Source organism: Panulirus ornatus, chromosome 3, assembly GCF_036320965.1.
Source record: "Panulirus ornatus isolate Po-2019 chromosome 3, ASM3632096v1, whole genome shotgun sequence".
Taxonomy (NCBI): Eukaryota; Metazoa; Arthropoda; class Malacostraca; order Decapoda; family Palinuridae; genus Panulirus; species Panulirus ornatus.
This window is the reverse complement of record NC_092226.1, coordinates 11,761,260-11,779,250: the sequence shown is the minus strand read 5'-3', so window position 1 is coordinate 11,779,250 and position 17,991 is coordinate 11,761,260. Positions and strand designations below refer to the sequence as shown.

The 17,991-nt window shown below is 41.7% G+C and overlaps 1 protein-coding gene across 1 annotated transcript in view; it reads left to right on the top strand.

The window, feature by feature from the left end:
• LOC139759348 (uncharacterized) overlaps positions 1-17,991 on the top strand; it is an 87,895-nt gene that overhangs the window by 21,552 nt on the left and 48,352 nt on the right. The window contains exon 5 of the mRNA XM_071681475.1: positions 7,121-7,239. Within this exon, the coding sequence (XP_071537576.1) occupies positions 7,121-7,239 (119 nt within the window). The remainder of the gene's footprint in view (positions 1-7,120; positions 7,240-17,991) is intronic.

The following is a 17,991-nucleotide window of genomic DNA, read 5'->3' as shown; positions in this document are numbered from 1 at the left end:
TGAGAGGGTACGGATACACCACCATTACTAGATCTTATGTTTACTCATACTAGCATGGATACTGAAAACATTATTTATGATACACCAGTTGGAAGATGTGATCATTTAATGCTCAAGTTTGAATATGTGGTAAAAGAGGGTATTAAGAGAGCAGAGGAAGTAAAATGGAGATATAATTGTATTAACTTTCTAAAATGGGAAACAGAAGAAGTAGTCACGCGGGGAGTGCTCATCCTCCTCGAAGGCTCAGAGTGGGGTGCCTAAATGTGTGTGGATGTAACCAAGATGTGAAAAAAGGAGAGATAGGTAGTATGTTTGAGGAAAGGAACCTGGATGTTTTGGCTCTGAGTGAAACGAAGCTCAAGGGTGAAGGGGAAGAGTGGTTTGGGAATGTCTGGGGAGTAAAGTCAGGGGTTAGTGAGAGGACAAGAGCAAGGGAAGGAGTAGCAATACTCCTGAAACAGGAGTTGTGGGAGTATGTGATAGAATGTAAGAAAGTAAATTCTCGATTAATATGGGTAAAACTAAAAGTTGATGGAGAGAGGTGGGTGATTATTGGTGCATATGCACCTGGGCATGAGAAGAAAGATCATGAGAGGCAAGTGTTTTGGGAGCAGCTGAATGAGTGTGTTAGTGGTTTTGATGCACGAGACCGGGTTATAGTGATGGGTGATTTGAATGCAAAGGTGAGTAATGTGGCAGTTGAGGGAATAATTGGTATACATGGGGTGTTCAGTGTTGTAAATGGAAATGGTGAAGAGCTTGTAGATTTATGTGCTGAAAAAGGACTGATGATTGGGAATACCTGGTTTAAGAAGCGAGATATACATAAGTATACTTATGTAAGTAGGAGAGATGGCCAGAGAGCGTTATTGGATTACGTGTTAATTGACAGGCGTGCGAAAGAGAGACTTTTGGATGTTAATGTGCTGAGAGGTGCAACTGGAGGGATGTCTGATCATTATCTTGTGGAGGCAAAGGTGAAGATTTGTATGGGTTTTCAGAAAAGAAGAGTGAATGTTGGGGTGGAGAGGGTGGTGAGAGTAAGTGAGCTTGGGAAGGAGACCTGTGTGAGGAAGTACCAGGAGAGACTGAGTACAGAATGGAAAAAGGTGAGAACAATGGAAGTAAGGGGAGTGGGGGAGGATTGGGATGTATTTAGGGAATCAGTGATGGATTGCGCAAAAGATGCTTGTGGCATGAGAAGAGTGGGAGGTGGGTTGATTAGAAAGGGTAGTGAGTGGTGGGATGAAGAAGTAAGAGTATTAGTGAAAGAGAAGAGAGAGGCATTTGGACGATTTTTGCAGGGAAAAAATGCAATTGAGTGGGAGATGTATAAAAGAAAGAGAGAGGAGGTCAAGAGAAAGGTGCAAGAGGTGAAAAAAAGGGCAAATGAGAGTTGGGGTGAGAGAGTATCATTAAATTTTAGGGAGAATAAAAAGATGTTCTGGAAGGAGGTAAATAAAGTGCGTAAGACAAGGGAGCAAATGGGAACTTCAGTGAAGGGCGCAAATGGGGAGGTGATAACAAGTAGTGGTGATGTGAGAAGGAGATGGAGTGAGTATTTTGAAGGTTTGTTGAATGTGTTTGATGATAGAGTGGCAGATATAGGATGTTTTGGTCGAGGTGGTATGCAAAGTGAGAGGGTTAGGGAAAATGATTTGGTAAACAGAGAAGAGGTAGTGAAAGCTTTGCGGAAGATGAAAGCCGGCAAGGCAGCAGGTTTGGATGGTATTGTAGTGGAATTTATTAAAAAAGGGGGTGACTGTATTGTTGACTGGTTGGTAAGGTTATTTAATGTATGTATGACTCATGGTGAGGTGCCTGAGGATTGGCGGAATGCATGCATAGTGCCATTGTACAAAGGCAAAGGGGATAAGAGTGAGTGCTCAAATTACAGAGGTATGAGTTTGTTGAGTATTCCTGGTAAAGTATATGGGAGGGTATTGATTGAGAGGGTGAAGGCATGTACAGAGCATCAGATTGGTGAAGAGCAGTGTGGTTTCAGAAGTGGTAGAGGATGTGTGGATCAGGTGTTTGCTTTGAAGAATGTATGTGAGAAATACTTAGAAAAGCAAATGGATTTGTATGTAGCATTTATGGATCTGGAGAAGGCATATGATAGAGTTGATAGAGATGCTCTGTGGAAGGTATTAAGAATATATGGTGTGGGAGGAAAGTTGTTAGAAGCAGTGAAAAGTTTTTATCGAGGATGTAAGGCATGTGTACGTGTAGGAAGAGAGGAAAGTGATTGGTTCTCAGTGAATGTAGGTTTGCGGCAGGGGTGTGTGATGTCTCCATGGTTGTTTAATTTGTTTATGGATGGGGTTGTTAGGGAGGTAAATGCAAGAGTTTTGGAAAGAGGGGCAAGTATGAAGTCTGTTGGGGATGAGAGAGCTTGGGAAGTGAGTCAGTTGTTGTTCGCTGATGATACAGCGCTGGTGGCTGATTCATGTGAGAAACTGCAGAAGCTGGTGACTGAGTTTGGTAAAGTGTGTGGAAGAAGAAAGTTAAGAGTAAATGTGAATAAGAGCAAGGTTATTAGGTACAGTAAGGTTGAGGGTCAAGTCAATTGGGAGGTGAGTTTGAATGGAGAAAAACTGGAGGAAGTAAAGTGTTTTAGATATCTGGGAGTGGATCTGGCAGTGGATGGAACCATGGAAGCGGAAGTGGATCATAGGGTGGGGGAGGGGGCGAAAATTCTGGGGGCCTTGAAGAATGTGTGGAAGTCGAGAACATTATCTCGGAAAGCAAAAATGGGTATGTTTGAAGGAATAGTGGTTCCAACAATGTTGTATGGTTGCGAGGCGTGGGCTATGGATAGAGTAGTGCGCAGGAGGATGGATGTGCTGGAAATGAGATGTTTGAGGACAATGTGTGGTGTGAGGTGGTTTGATCGAGTGAGTAACGTAAGGGTAAGAGAGATGTGTGGAAATAAAAAGAGCGTGGTTGAGAGAGCAGAAGAGGGTGTTTTGAAGTGGTTTGGGCACATGGAGAGAATGAGTGAGGAAAGATTGACCAAGAGGATATATGTGTCGGAGGTGGAGGGAACGAGGAGAAGAGGGAGACCAAATTGGAGGTGGAAAGATGGAGTGAAAAAGATTTTGTGTGATCGGGGCCTGAACATGCAGGAGGGTGAAAGGAGGGCAAGGAATAGAGTGAATTGGAGCGATGTGGTATACCGGGGTTGACGTGCTGTCAGTGGATTGAATCAAGGCATGTGAAGCGTCTGGGGTAAACCATGGAAAGCTGTGTAGGTGTGTATATTTGCGTGTGTGGACGTATGTATATACATGTGTATGGGGGTGGGTTGGGCCATTTCTTTCGTCTGTTTCCTTGCGCTACCTCGCAAACGCGGGAGACAGCGACAAGGTATAATAAAAAAAAAAAAATAATTGTAGGAACTACACAAACCTCAATAATTCCTATGGTAACATAGATTTGAAATTTTAACTCAGTAACGAGGTACCAGAGCTTTGCATTGAGAGGTCCTGTGAAATTTACGATGGAGTAAAGGCTTGAGTACCTCAAGCCTCCAATGCAGAGGAAATGGTAAGCAAGGAGGAAGGAATTGTTTGATAAATTAAAGATGTCATAAAGCAAAGAAACTTCAAAATGTGCAGCAGCAAAGCTATAGATGGCACTCCAGCCAGTCAGCATTTGCTGACCCACCTTTTCACATGTTTCTCAATGTGCTCAAGACCTTTGCTTCTTCACCAACCCTATGGCCCACTTCATCCCATGGTTCCATTGAGTGCCATATCCACTCCCAAGTATCTGAAACACTTCCCCTCCAAGTTCTCTCCATTCAAGCTCACACTCTAAATTAACCCTGAATTTTTTCACATCGTATTTATTCACATTCATTTTCATCTTTCCCCTTGCACACATTCCCAAACTTTTGCAACAATTTTTGCAATTTCTCACTCTAATCTGCCACCAGTGCTCTATCATCAGCAAACCACCTGACTTACTTCTCAGGCCCTCTCAGTAGACTGCAGCTTGCATACCTGCTACTCTCCATAACCCTCTCCACCCCATCCTTAAACAGATTAAACATTGATAGTAACATTATGCACTCCAACTACATACTACATTCACCTGGAACTTCTCACTGTCCTCTCTGCCTACGTGTACACACACTGTACTCTCTTGATAAAAATTCCTTGTTGCTCCCGGTAGCTTTTCTCTCATACCATATATTCATAGTGCTTTCCATAGATTATCTCTATCAACCCCATCATATATTTTCTTCAGATTCATACATGACACATATAAATCCTTCTGTTAAAGTATTTCTCCCACACATTCTTCTAAGCAAACACCTGAAACTCACATCCTTTACTGTTCAAAAACTAAATAGTTCTTCCCCAGTTTGATGCTCTGTTCATGCCACCACCCACTTGATCACCACTCTTTTTTACAGTTGATCCAGGTCCACACAACCAACTTATACTATTGTAATTTGAACTCTCATCTTTTTCCCCACCATTTCCTTTATATAATTTATGCAGTTGGCATTCTGCCAGTCCTGAGGCATCTCAACCATGATCCATACTCACACTGAAAATCATAACTGACCAATCAACAACACAGTCACAATCACTTCCCATACACCCTGCATTGGTCAACTTATCATCAAACAGATTCAGTAATCTTTCAAGGTATTCAGCTCATCTTGTCACCTTTCCTCTGCCTGTTACCACTTCCCCATTTGCCTCATTCACCAAAGTTTCCATATGTTCTCTTGTTTTCTTGCAGTGTTATCTTCCTTCCAAACATTTTTTTATTCTCCCTGAAGAGTGTTGATACTCACTTACCCTAGCTCTTATGTACCATCTTATTGAGATCCTACACTTTCCTCTTGACCTCCTCCTGATTTTTCTTGTATATCTTTGACTCAGTGGCACTCCTATAATGCCCATATACGTCACTTTTCACTTTAACCAGCGGCTTAACTTTGTCATCACATCATTCACTACCCTTTCTCACCTGCTCTCCTCCCACCCTCTGCATACCATGCACTTCTCTTGCACATGCCAGTACTGCTTCCTTAACACCTTTCATATCTCACCTCCTCCTTTCCATTCACTCTCACCATTTTCCTTTCTACATTCTATCTCTCTTGTTATCACTTCACTCATCTCTTTTCCACGCTCACTCACTTTTATCACCTGCATCTCACCAACATCATTTTCTGTTTTCTGAAAGCCTCTACAAATTTTCACCCTCACATCCATGAGATAATGATCAGACATGTCACCAGATGCCCTTTTCAGCATATGCACATCAAAGAGTCTGTCTTTTGCATTCCAGTCATTTAGCATGTAATCCAGTAATGCCCACTTACCATCTTTCCGATTCCATCTTTTTAAACCAGGTATTCCTGATCACCAGTCCCTCTTCACCACACAACTCTACATGCTATTGACCATTTCCATTCACATTACTGAATACTCCTTGCTTACACTTTATACCCTCAACTGCCACATTGCTTAAAGTAGCATTCAAATCGCCCATCATTAACACCTAATCTCTTGCATCAAAACTACTGACACTCCCACATTCACTGACTCCCAAAACACTCACCCCTCTTTGTAAGACTTCTCATGGCCAGGTGCATTAGCTATACTATTCACCCACCTCTCATAATCCACTTTCATTTTTACCCACTTCAGTCTGGGGCTCAGTTCCTTTTACTCTCACATATTTACCCTCTCCTTAGCTTTTACCCTCACACTAATCTTTGACTTTACCCCTGAGATGTTCTCAAACCATTCGTTCCCCTTACTCTTAAGGCTTGTGTCACTCAGAACTAGATTATTCAGATTCCTTTCCCCAAACATACTGTCTATCAGTCTGGGGCTCAGTTCCTTGTACTCTCACACATTTACCCCCTCCTTGGCTTTTACCCTCACCCTAATCTTTGACTTTACCCGAGATGTTCTCAAACCATTCGTCCCCTGTACTCTTAAGGCTTGTGTCACTCAGAATTAGATTATTCAGATTCCTTTTCCCAAACATACTGTCCATCTATCCCATCTTCTTATCTTTGTTACATCCAACTATATTCTTACACCCCATCATGAGTCTTCAAGTAGGATGAGCACTTCTCACTTGGATCCTTCTGTTCCAGCTTCCTGTTCCTTTTCCTGTTAATCACCCTCTATGATGTGGAGGGAATACATGGAAAGTATTCTTTTTTTCCCTGTCACTAGGTATAGGAAGAATGAACTCCTTTGGACTGTGAAGTTCTTTGATAAGAATATACTCTCAGTGAGATAAACACTATTGTTGCCATATTACACACAGGAAGGACCAAGAAATTGCCTGAATTTCAGCTTTGTGAATTTTAGTTCAGAGGTTTTAAGAAATAGAATGAAAATTGGTGGTAGAGTTATAAATGTCGTGTCAAGTCCTTGGGCTTTGATCAGCTTGGTTTTAAAACATTCAGCCTTTAAAGAGTGAATGCCATAGTGAATTAAATTTTCTATATATTTTCTTGACATTTTTCCTCAGTAGGCTCTTGTCTTGTGCATTACTTAATCAGGAAAATGAAGGTGAAAGTAAGTGAAAAAAATGGAAATCATAAACTTTAGTGATTGTATGATTTCAAAATATTCAAAATATTGTTGATCAAACAATGAGGTGAATTTTATTTCTCGTGTATTTTTTTTTTCTGAATGTACTTACTTATTGCATGAATTGAAATCATCTACAGATTTAGAAAACTTTTTTGTACATGTTTGTCTTTTCCCACTTTAGCAAAGTAGCACCAGGAATGGGTGCTGAAATGACCTCATTGGCTAATAGAGCCACACTAACCATAACTAGGCTCCATAGAGATGTAGTGTGAAAGAACCCCAAAATACACTGTATCAGAATAACAGACGTATATGTCATCCAAATTGTGTACAGTGTTCAGATGAGCTGGTTGAACAATGTTTGATTTGAAGTAAGGAAAGATTCATAGCTAATCAGAGGAAAACAACTATTTTGTCTTATGCATTCACCAGATTGGACTCCTTAACACTGAAATACATTTTAGATACTGAAATACTAAAGTGAATAACTACTACTATGCAGAGATCATGTCTAATTTTGTATCTTTTTCTTTCAGTTATCTTTTTCCATACTTCAAAAGTATTGCGTGTAGAAGGAAATTTTGGAGAGACAAGATAAACCATATTACATACTCAGATCAATATAGAAGGTTTTTCAAAAAAGAAAAAGTGAAAGGTAAATGATTTCAAGTTATACTCTGTAATCCTTCTTAGAAGGCAGTCATCTTTTCTCTAAGACTCGTGTATCTTTTAGTGCTATTGGAGTTTGATGTGACACATTTTAATGTGGAGTTGTTTGGTTGATGTTTTGAGTACTGTATTACTCAAATTGTTAAGGTACAGTGGTCAGAATATTTGGGGCTTACAATTTGTATAGGAAATCACTTACATGATATAGTAATGGATAAATGATAGTAATACATATGTGCATGCCCATATACATTTTTGCTACCTAATTTTTTCTAGTTTTATTATACATCCATTAGATAATATTTGTTACCAAATTTAATTCATCATGATAGGTATTCAGATGTGATAATGTAAACTGCTTTATCTGCAAGTTCTAAAACGAGTTTTTTTTTTGTCATATGAAAAGAAGATATTTGTATATTGAATTGATTGTCATTATTATGTGCAAGGTTATTAGGTACAGTAGGGTTGAGGGACAAGTCAATTGGGAGGTAAGTTTGAATGGAGAAAAACTGGAGGAAGTAAAGTGTTTTAGATATCTGGGAGTGGATCCGGCAGCGGATGGAACCATGGAAGCGGAAGTGAATCATAGGGTGGGGGAGGGGACGAAAATCCTGGGAGCCTTGAAGAATGTGTGGAAGTCGAGAACATTATCTCGGAAAGCAAAAATGGGCATGTTTAAAGGAATAGTGGTTCCAACAATGTTGTATGGTTGCGAGGCGTGGGCTGTGGATAGAGTTGTGCGCAGGAGTGTGGATGTGCTGGAAATGAGATGTTTGAGGACAGTATGTGGTGTGAGGTGGTTTGATCGAGTAAGTAATGTAAGGGTAAGAGAGATGTGTGGAAATAAAAAGAGCGTGGTTTAGAGAGCAGAAGAGGGTGTTTTGAAATGGTTTAGGCACATGGAGAGAATGAGTGAGGAAAGATTGACCAAGAGGATCTATGTGTTGGAGGTGGAGGGAACGAGGAGAAGTGGGAGACCAAATTGGAGGTGGAAAGATGGAATGAAAAAGATTTTGAGTGATCGGGGCCTGAACATGCATGAGGGTGAAAGGCGGTCAAGGAATAGAGTGAATTGGATCGATGTGGTATACCGGGGTTGACTTGCTGTCAATGGATTGAATCAGGGCATGTGAAGTGTCTGGGGTAAATCATGGAAAGTTGTGTGGGGCCTGGATGTGGAGAGGGAGCTGTGGTTTCAGGCATTATTACATAACAGCTAGAGACTGAGTGTGAATGAATGGGGCCTTTGTTGTCCTTTCCTAGCGCTACCTCGCACACATGAGGGGGGAGGGGGATGTTATTCCATGTGTGGGGAGGTGGCGATGGGAATGAATAAAGGCAGTGTGAATTGTGAGCATGTGTATGTATGTATGTCTGTGTGTGTATATACATGTGTACATTGAGATGTATGGGTATGTATATTTGCTTGTGTGGACGTGTATGTATATACATGTGTATGGGGGTGGGTTGGGCCATTTCTTTCGTCTGTTTCCTTGTGCTACTTCGCAAACGCGGGAGACAGCGACAAAGCAAAATAAATAAAATATAAATATTATGATTACCATACTATAATTATTAGCTTCCTTGACTAGCCTTTAAAGTTGCTTTAGAGTTTTGATCAGTTTGGGCACTTTAGTGGCAAGAGGGAGTCCACATAAACACTGTGTTATATGACCCTAACTCTCTGCATGGCCATTCCCTCCCCTATCTCTAACTCCTTTCACTTCTCTCCTTTACCACAACCCCAACCCCTTCAACTTTCCTCCCTTACATGGACTTCAAACCTCTACACAGACTTCCATTCCCCCACCCCTGTCAGAGCAATCCATTTTACTAACTCCCATCCTCTGCAGTTCCCTCTCCTTCCCAGGCCTCCTCTCTAACCCCACCCTTTGCATGGGCCTCCCTTCCCCAGAACCCCATCCCTTGCACTGCACTCCCTTCTGCTAAGCTTTCCACCCCCTTCAAGCCTCCACCCTGCAAAGCTTTCCTCTTTGCATACCCCCCACCTCCACCCCCTGCCTTTCCCTTCCCCAGACCCCCATCTCCTGCTCAGCCTTCCCCTCCCAAGCCCCCAAGTCCCTGCATGGCCTTCATCCCCAACCTCTCCTCCTCCATGCCCCTCACTCCATACAAGGCCTTCCCTTTCTCAAACCTACACCGTTAGCTTCCCCCCATCCAGACCCCACTCAGTGATGGCCTGTCTTGTCATTGTGACTGTGTTGTTCCACCTGGTCTTTATCTCAGACACAGGCTACCATTGTTAGTTTTTCCCAGACATAGGCCATATATACGTGCATCCCTTTCTCTGTGTGGGGGTTGTGTTCTGCAAAAACTTTGTACACAGAGAAATCGCACATAGTGAACTAATACAAGAGAAAAATGGGATGTGTGCAGCAGCTTCTGGTCAGAGCTGGCTGATTCTCTTGTTACCTTCATTCATGTAGCTTTTGACATCAAGTAGACTCACAGTGAGGTGCCTGAGGATCGGTAAAATGCATGTATAATGCCATTGTGTAGAGGCAAGGGGGACAAAGGTGGGTGTTCAAGTGAAAGGTATTCAGAAGTATAGTTAGTTGAGTGTACCCAGTAAGTTGTGTGGGAGAATGGTGATTGAGAGGGTAAATCATGTATAGAGCATCAGACTGGGGAGGAACACTGTGGTTTTATTGGTGATAGAGGATATGGGGATCAATTGTTTGTGTTAAGAATAGAGGATGTGGGAATCAGTTGTTTGCTTTAAGAATAGAGGATGTGGGGATCAGTTGTTTGCTTTAAGAATAGAGGATGTGGGGATCAGTTGTTTGCTTTAAAGAATGTATAGGAAAAACACTGAGAGAAACAGAAGGATTTGTATGTGGCATTTATGGAACTGGAGAAAGCATATGATAAGGGTTGATAGAGATGCCATGTAGAGAGTCTTGTGAATATGTGGTATTGGAGGAAAGCTAATATAAGCATTTTGAAGTTTTTATGAGTGTAAGGCATTTGTTTAAGTAGGAAGAGAGGAGAAAGAGTGCTTCCAGGTGAAGATTGGTCTGCAGCAAGGGTGTGTGATGTCACCATGGCTGTTTAATTTGTTTATGGGTGGGATAATGAGGAATGTAAATGTAAGGGTGTTGGAGAGAGGGGTTAGTATGTATTCTGTAGGGGAGAGTCATTTGTTAGTTGTTGTGATACAGCAATGATGGCAGATTAAAGTGAGAAACTGGAGAGGTTGGTGACTGAGTTTTGGAAAGTGTGAAAAGAGGTAGTTGAAATTAAATGTGAGTAAAGCAAGGTAATGATACTAGGTTTAGCAGGGGAGAGAGACAGGTTAGTTAGGGCTTGAGTATGAATTGAGAAAGTTTTGAGGAAGGGAGGTGTTTTTGATATTTAGGAGTGGTGGGAACAAAAGTTAGTAATATGGTGGGTTTGGGATCAAAGGTTCTTGAAGCATTGTAGAATATGCAGAAAAAGGAGTTGTTATATGGGAGGGTGAAAATGGGTATGTTTGAAGTATAGTAGTCTCAGCAGTTAGTAATATGGTGGGTTTGGGATCAAAGGTTCTTGAAGCATTGTAGAATATGCAGAAAAAGGAGTTGTTATATGGGAGGGTGAAAATGGGTATGTTTGAAGTATAGTAGTCTCAGCAGTGTTTTATGGATGCAGGGTAGGGGATATAGATGAGGATGTGCAGTGGAGGGGGAACATGCTGGAAAGGAATTGTTTGTGGACAGTATGTGGTGTGAAGTGATTTGATCATTTAAGTAAAAAAAAAAAAAGGGTAAGAGAGAAGTGCAGTAAGAAGAGCATTGACAAGAGAGCTGAAGAGAGTGTGCTGAGAATGTTCATACATGAGAAGAGAATGAGTGAAGAGAGGATGATGAAAAGGATATATACAGTGACAGCGGAAAAAACTGGCATGCCCTACTTTAAGTGTGACACCATTTGAAAATATCAATAAAGAAGATAATTAATTGATAGGCACATGAAAGAGAGACTTTTGGAGGTTAATGTGCTGAGAAGTGCAACTGGAGGAATGTCTGATCATTATCTTGTTGAGGCGAAGGTGAAGATTTGTAGAGGTTTTCAGAAAAGAAGAGAGAATGTTGGGGTGAAGAGAGTAAGTGAGCTTGGGGAGGAGACTTATGTGAGGAAGTACCAAGAGAGACTGAGAGCAGAATGGAGGTACCAAGAGAGACTGAGTGTAGAATGGAAAAAGGTGACAGCAAAGGACATAAGGGGAGTGGGGGAGGAATGGGATGTAGTTAGGGAAGCAGTGATAGCTTGCACAAAAGATGTTTGTGGCATGAGAAGCATGGGAGGTGGGCAGATTAGAAAGGGTAGTGAGTGATGGGATGAAGAAGTAAGGCTGTTAGTGAAAGAGAAAAGAGAGAGGCATTTGGACAATTTTTGCATGGAAATAGTGCAAATGACTGGGAGATATATAAAAGAAAGAGACAGGAGGTCAAGAGAAAGGTGCTAGAGGTGAAAAAGAGGGCAAATGAGAGTTGGGTTGAGAGAGTATTATTAAATTTTAGGGAAAATAAAAAGATGTTTTGGAAGGAGGTAAATAACGTGCGTAAGACAAGGGAACAAATGGGAACATCGGTGAAGGGGGCTAATGAGGAGGTAATAACAAGTAGTGATGATGTGAGGAGATGCAGTGAGTATTTTGAAGGTTTGTTGAATGTGTATGATGATAGAGTGCCAGATATAGGGTGTTTTGGTTGAGGTGGTATGCGAAGTGATAAGGTTAGGGAGAATGATTTGGTAAACAGAGAAGAGGTAGTGAAAGCTTTGCGGAAAATGAAAGCCGGCAAGGCGGCAGGTTTGGATGGTATTGCTGTGTAATTTATTAAAAAAGGGAGGTGACTGTGTTGTTGACTGGTTGGTGAGGATATTCAGTGTATGTATGGCTCATGGTGAAGTACCTGAGGATTGGTGGAATGCATGCATAGTGCCATTGTTCAAAGGGAAAGGGGATAAAGGTGAGTGTTCAAATTACAGAGGTATAAGTTTGTTGAGTAGTCCTAGGAAATTATATCGGAGGGTATTGAGAGGGTGAAGGCATGTACAGCACATCAGATTGAGGAAGTGCAGTGTGTTTCAGAAGTGGTAGAGGATGTGTAGATCAGATGTTTGCTTTGAAGAATGTATGTGAGAAATACTTAGAAAAACAAATGGATTTGTATGTAGCATTTATGGATCTGGAGAAGGCATATGATAGAGTTGATAGAGATGCTCTGTGGAGGGTATTAAGAGTATATGGTGTGGGAGGCAAGTTGCTGGAAGCAGTGAAAAGTTTTTATCGAGGATGGAAGGCATGTGTACGATTAGTCAGAGAGGAAAGTGATTGGTTTTTAGTGAATGTTATTGCGGCAGGGGTGCATAATGTCTCCATGGCTGTGTAATTGTTTATGGTTGAGGTTGTTAGGGAGGTGATTGCAAGAGTTTTGGAGAGAGGGGCAAGTGTGCAGTCTGTTGTAGATGAGAGAGCTTGGGAAGTGAGTCAGTTGTTGTTCGCTGATGGTACAGCGTTGGTGGCTGATTTGGTTGAGAAACTTTAGAAGCTGGTGACTGAGTTTAGTAAAGTGCGTGAAAGAAGAAAGCTGAGAGTAAATGTGAATAAGAGCAAGGTTATTAGGTACAGTAGGGTTGAGGGACAAGTCAATTGAGAGGTAAGTTTGATTGGAGAAAAACTGGAGGAAGTGAAGTGTTTTAGATATCTGGGAGTGGATTTGGCAGCGGATGGAACCATGGAAGCGGAAGTGAGTCACAGGGTGGGGGAGGGGGTGAAAGTTATGGTAGCGTTGAAAAATGTGTGGAAGGCGAGAACATTCTCAGAAATCAAAAATGGGTATGTTTAAAGGAATAGTTGTTCAAACAATGTCATATGGTTGTGAGGGATGGGCAATAGAATGGGTTGTGCGGAGGAGGGTGGATGTGCTGGAAATGAGATGTTTGAGGACAATATATGGTGTGAGGTGGTTTGATCAAGTAAGTAATGAAAGGGTAAGAGAGATGTGTGGTAATAAAAAGAGTGTGGTTGAGAGAGCAGAAGAGGGTGTGGGAGGATGGAGGGAAAATGATTTTGAGCGATCAGGGCCTGATCATGCAGGAGGGTGAAAGGCATGCAAGGAATAGAGTGAATTGGAATGATGTGGTATACCGGGGTCAACGTGCTGTCAATGAGTTGAACCAAGTCATGTGAAGCATCTGGGGTAAGCCATGGAAAGTTTTGTGGGGCCCAGGTGTAAAAAGGCAGCTGTGGTTTCGGTGCATTATACATGACAGCTAGAGACTGAGTGTGAACGAATGTGGCCTTTGTTGTCTTTTCCTAGCGCTACCTCGTGCATGTGGGGGGGAGGGGGGTTTTCATATCATGTGTGGCAGGGTGGCAACGGGAATGAATAAAGGCAGCAACTATGAATTATGTACATGTATATATATGTTTATGCCTGTGTATGTATATATATGTATACATTGAAATGTATAGGTATGTATATGTGTGGGCGTGTATGTATATACATGTGTATGTGGATGGGTTGGGCTAATCTTTCGTCTTTTTCCTTGTGCTACCTCGCTAACGCGGGAGACAACGACAAAGTATAATAAATAATAAGATAAAACAGGTTCTCATCTCCCCCTCCCGAAGTACTTCGTATGGTATCCCTTGGCCTGAATACAATCATGAAGGTGCTTGGGAGCACAGACGTCCTGGATGATGGCCTGGAGCTGAGAAATGTTAGAAATGACTATATAATTGACCACAAGTTTTTGAGTTACCTGGCCAGTCTTGAATGTATGTTACACCACAAAATGCAAACCAGTCACATATTAATTTTGCATTGTGGAATGGTGCACCATCTTGCCTAAAAGTATCACAACTGGTCTTCTCAAAGCAGTTAGGTAATTCATCACACAACTGCTCCGGTTACTGATTCTGATTCATAGTTACATTTTGAGGTAAAAACACAAGACTTCCAAGACCATTATAGCCAGAAGCCCCCCCCAAACCTTTAGAAAGTTTAGAAATTTTACGATTTCTTGAATCTTAGGGTCGTCCTGGTCACTGCCTGGCCTCTGGTACACTTTTCCCTTATGGCTGCCAGTAAGATTAAAATGTAGCCTCACCAGACCACAACACTTCCTTCCACTTTTTGTCATCCCACTGCAAATATTTTTAGCAAATGTGAGTCTATTCCTGTGCTGGCAGTCTTTCAGAAGTGGTTTCTTGTGAGGCATACACCTCTTGAATTTCAGGTCATTATGAAGCTGGTTATGAATAGTACATACAAACACATGACCAGGTAACCTAGGGTTGGGTTGTCTTCCTTTAACTGTCGCGCTGAAATACGTAATTTCTTGTGAAATTGACGTTGGATTATCTTCAAAGTGTATTGGGAAGTGATACAAAGTCATCCAGCTCGTTTCTTCTGGGTAGCAATGTCAGTGCCACTGCCATCTATGAAACTCTTCATCCATCTTTTTGCACTTTGTAGTGCCAGCCCTGTAGTTTCAGCTATTTCTTTATTACACTTCCCTGCCTTGTACAAGGGTACTATAGCAGCAATATCCACTTTAAACAAGCCTTAGGGCCAGGCATTGCAGCACAAACCCACCACAAAGCACACGTGGGTAGGGTGAAAAAGTGGATGTAAGGGGGACAAAAGAAAAAACATCAACCCACCACCATAGTTCCAGGCAGATTGACTGCCACCTGTTGCTATGCCAGGGTTGCCTCCTCCCCACTAATGTCCTTGAGCTGCCCCAGTATTTTTCGTCATTTCAGAGTCAGGCTTTGGGGTTATGATACAAATGGGCGAAAAATACTGGCGTGGGCCCTATCACGCCAATTTTTTTCTGCCGGGACTGTATTTCATAATGGGATCTCGCTGATGCTAATATCATGCATCACTTATGAAGTGGAAATGCTGCCACTCATTCTCTGGACAAGGAAAGAAGGTTTTTTAATCAACTCTGAAGGCACTATGGTAATGTGTATATATCTCATCCACTATGATATATGATGTAAACTATTTACTAATACACCCCATGAATTGAACTCCAGACCATATGTGTGGCAACTAGGTAGCCTAACCTCCAGGCCGTGATGAGCATAAAACAGCATCTCCTCCCTAACCACTCACTGATGTGTCACGTACCCTTTACGAATTGGAAATACTGCCTGTCATATGTATTGCATTGAAGCCACAATCCCCAATTCATATCCAGTCCCTACAGTCCTTTCTGTGGTTTCCCCTTGCTTATTCATATGCTCTGGTTCAGTTCATTGACAGCATGTCACCCCCTGTATACCAGATTGCTCCAACTCGCTCTGTCCTATGGGCACATTTCACCTTCTTGCATGTTCAGACCGTAAGCACTCAAAATTCAGTCCATCTTACCATCTCTTTGGTCATCCCCTTCTCCTTTTGATGCATAATCCTCTTAGTCAGTCTTTCCTCTCATTCCTGTGCATATGTCCAAACCTTTTCATTACACCATCTTCAGCTTTCTGAGCCATATTTTTTTTATTATCACATCTCTCACACCCTAACATTACTTACTCAATCATCCTTTATCACACCACATTGTCCTCAAACATTTCACTTCCAGTGCACTCACTTGTCTTTTGTCAATGTTCTCATCTATAGCCGTTTCTGTGCATCCATACAACACTGTCAAGATTACTATACGTACAAATATGGCCATATTTGCCCCTACTAGATAGTGACCTCTGTTTCCACACATTCCTAATGCTCCCAGAACCTTCATCCCCTCACTTACATGCCTCAACTTTCATGGTTCCATTTACTACCATATCCTCTCCCAAGTATCTAAAACACTTCACTTCCTTCAGGTTTTCCCTGTTCAAACCTCCACCCTATTTAACCTGTCTCTTTGCATTGCTAAACCTGATAACCTTGCTGTTATTCACATTTACTCTCAACTTCTCCTTTCACATTCTCCCAAACTCAGACAGCAACTTCTAGGGTTCCTCACTTGAAATTGCATCCAGCCCAGTGTCATCAGTAAACAACAACTGACTCATCTCCCAGGTCCTCCCATCCCAAACAGACTGCATATTTGCCCTTCTTTCCAAGACCCTTGCCTTTACCTCCTTCACCACCCCCATTTGATACCAACTTAAACACCATGGTGGCAGCACACACCTCTGCCACAGAGCCTTTATCACCTTGAACCACTCGCCCTCTTCTCTACCTACTTACTTACATGCCTTACTCTCTTCATAAAAACTCTTCACTGCTTCTAATAGTTTTTCTCCCCCACTACATATTTGTACATATTTATGCCTCTGTAATTTGAACATTCACCTTTGTACCCCTTGCCTTTGTACAGTGTTACTCACTAAATATGCAGTGTGAATCCTCACATTCCTTCTCATTATCCACACAAACAATGAAAATTTTAACTAACCAGTCAATAACACAGTCTACCCCTTTCTTAAGAAAGTCATATGCAGTACAGTCCACTCCATCTGCCCTGCCACATTTCATCTTATGCATGGCTTTCATATCTTGTTCTCTTTACACCAGACCACTTGCCATGAGTCTTAATCTGCATACCTCCCAAACCCAAACAACCTACATCTGCCATCCTATCATTAAATGCATTCAAAGTCCTTCAGAGTACACACTCCATCTCTTCACGTCATCACTGCCTGCTATCGCTTCCCCATATTCCCCATTCACCAATATTCCCATTTATTCTCTTGCTTTGCCTACGCTATTAACCTGCTTCCAGTTCCCATTTACTCTCTTGCTTTGCCCACACTATTAACCTCCTTCCAGAACATTTTCTTATTCTTCCTGAAGTTTGCTGATATCTACTTACTCAAACTCTTATTTGCCCTCTTTTTCAGCCCTTGCCCATTCTTAACCTCTGCTTTCTCTTGTACATCTCCCAGTCATTCGCACTCTTTTCCCATAAGTATTACCTCTAACCTTTCTTTTCTCTTTAACTAGCAACTTGCTTTATCATCCCATCAATCACTACCCTTTGTCTCGCCTACCAACCTCCCATATTCCAAATGCCTCACACTTCTGTCACACATGCCAGCATTGCCTCTCAAAATATCTTCCATTCCTCATCCACTCCCCTCACTTTGTTTTCTCTCACCTTTTGCAGTTTTACACTCATGCTATCTTGGTATTGCTTCAAACTCTTCTCCAAGCTCATTTATTTTAGCAATCAACTTCTTACCCAAATTGTGTCCTCTTTTCCAAAAGCTTGTACAAACCTTCACCTCACCTCCATCATGTAATGATCAGACATCCCAGTAGCTACCAGTCAGTACATAATCCAGTAATATCTGCTTGCCATCCTTCCTACTCCACATATGTATGTCCGTCTTTTATTTTTTACTTATTTGTGATTAAGACTTTTGTGAAAGAGTCCTGGTTTAACACATAAGCTTTCCAAACACTTGCATCCAAGGCTGTGTTACTTCCAGTAACAAAGAAGTACAGTCTACTTTGGGGTAATAAGATCTTTGATGAGACTGTTCCTAACGGTACATCCATGCCAAAGGTTATTTTTCACTCATTGTATATCCTCAAGCAGGTGGAGTGACGTTTTACCTATCCCTCTTTTAAACCATGTATTCCCAGTCACCACTCTTTTTTCAGCACAATTCCACAAGCATTTCACCATTTCTCTTCATCTTACTGAATACCCCATCCCCCCTATTATACCTTTAGCTGCCACATTACCTACTTATGCATTC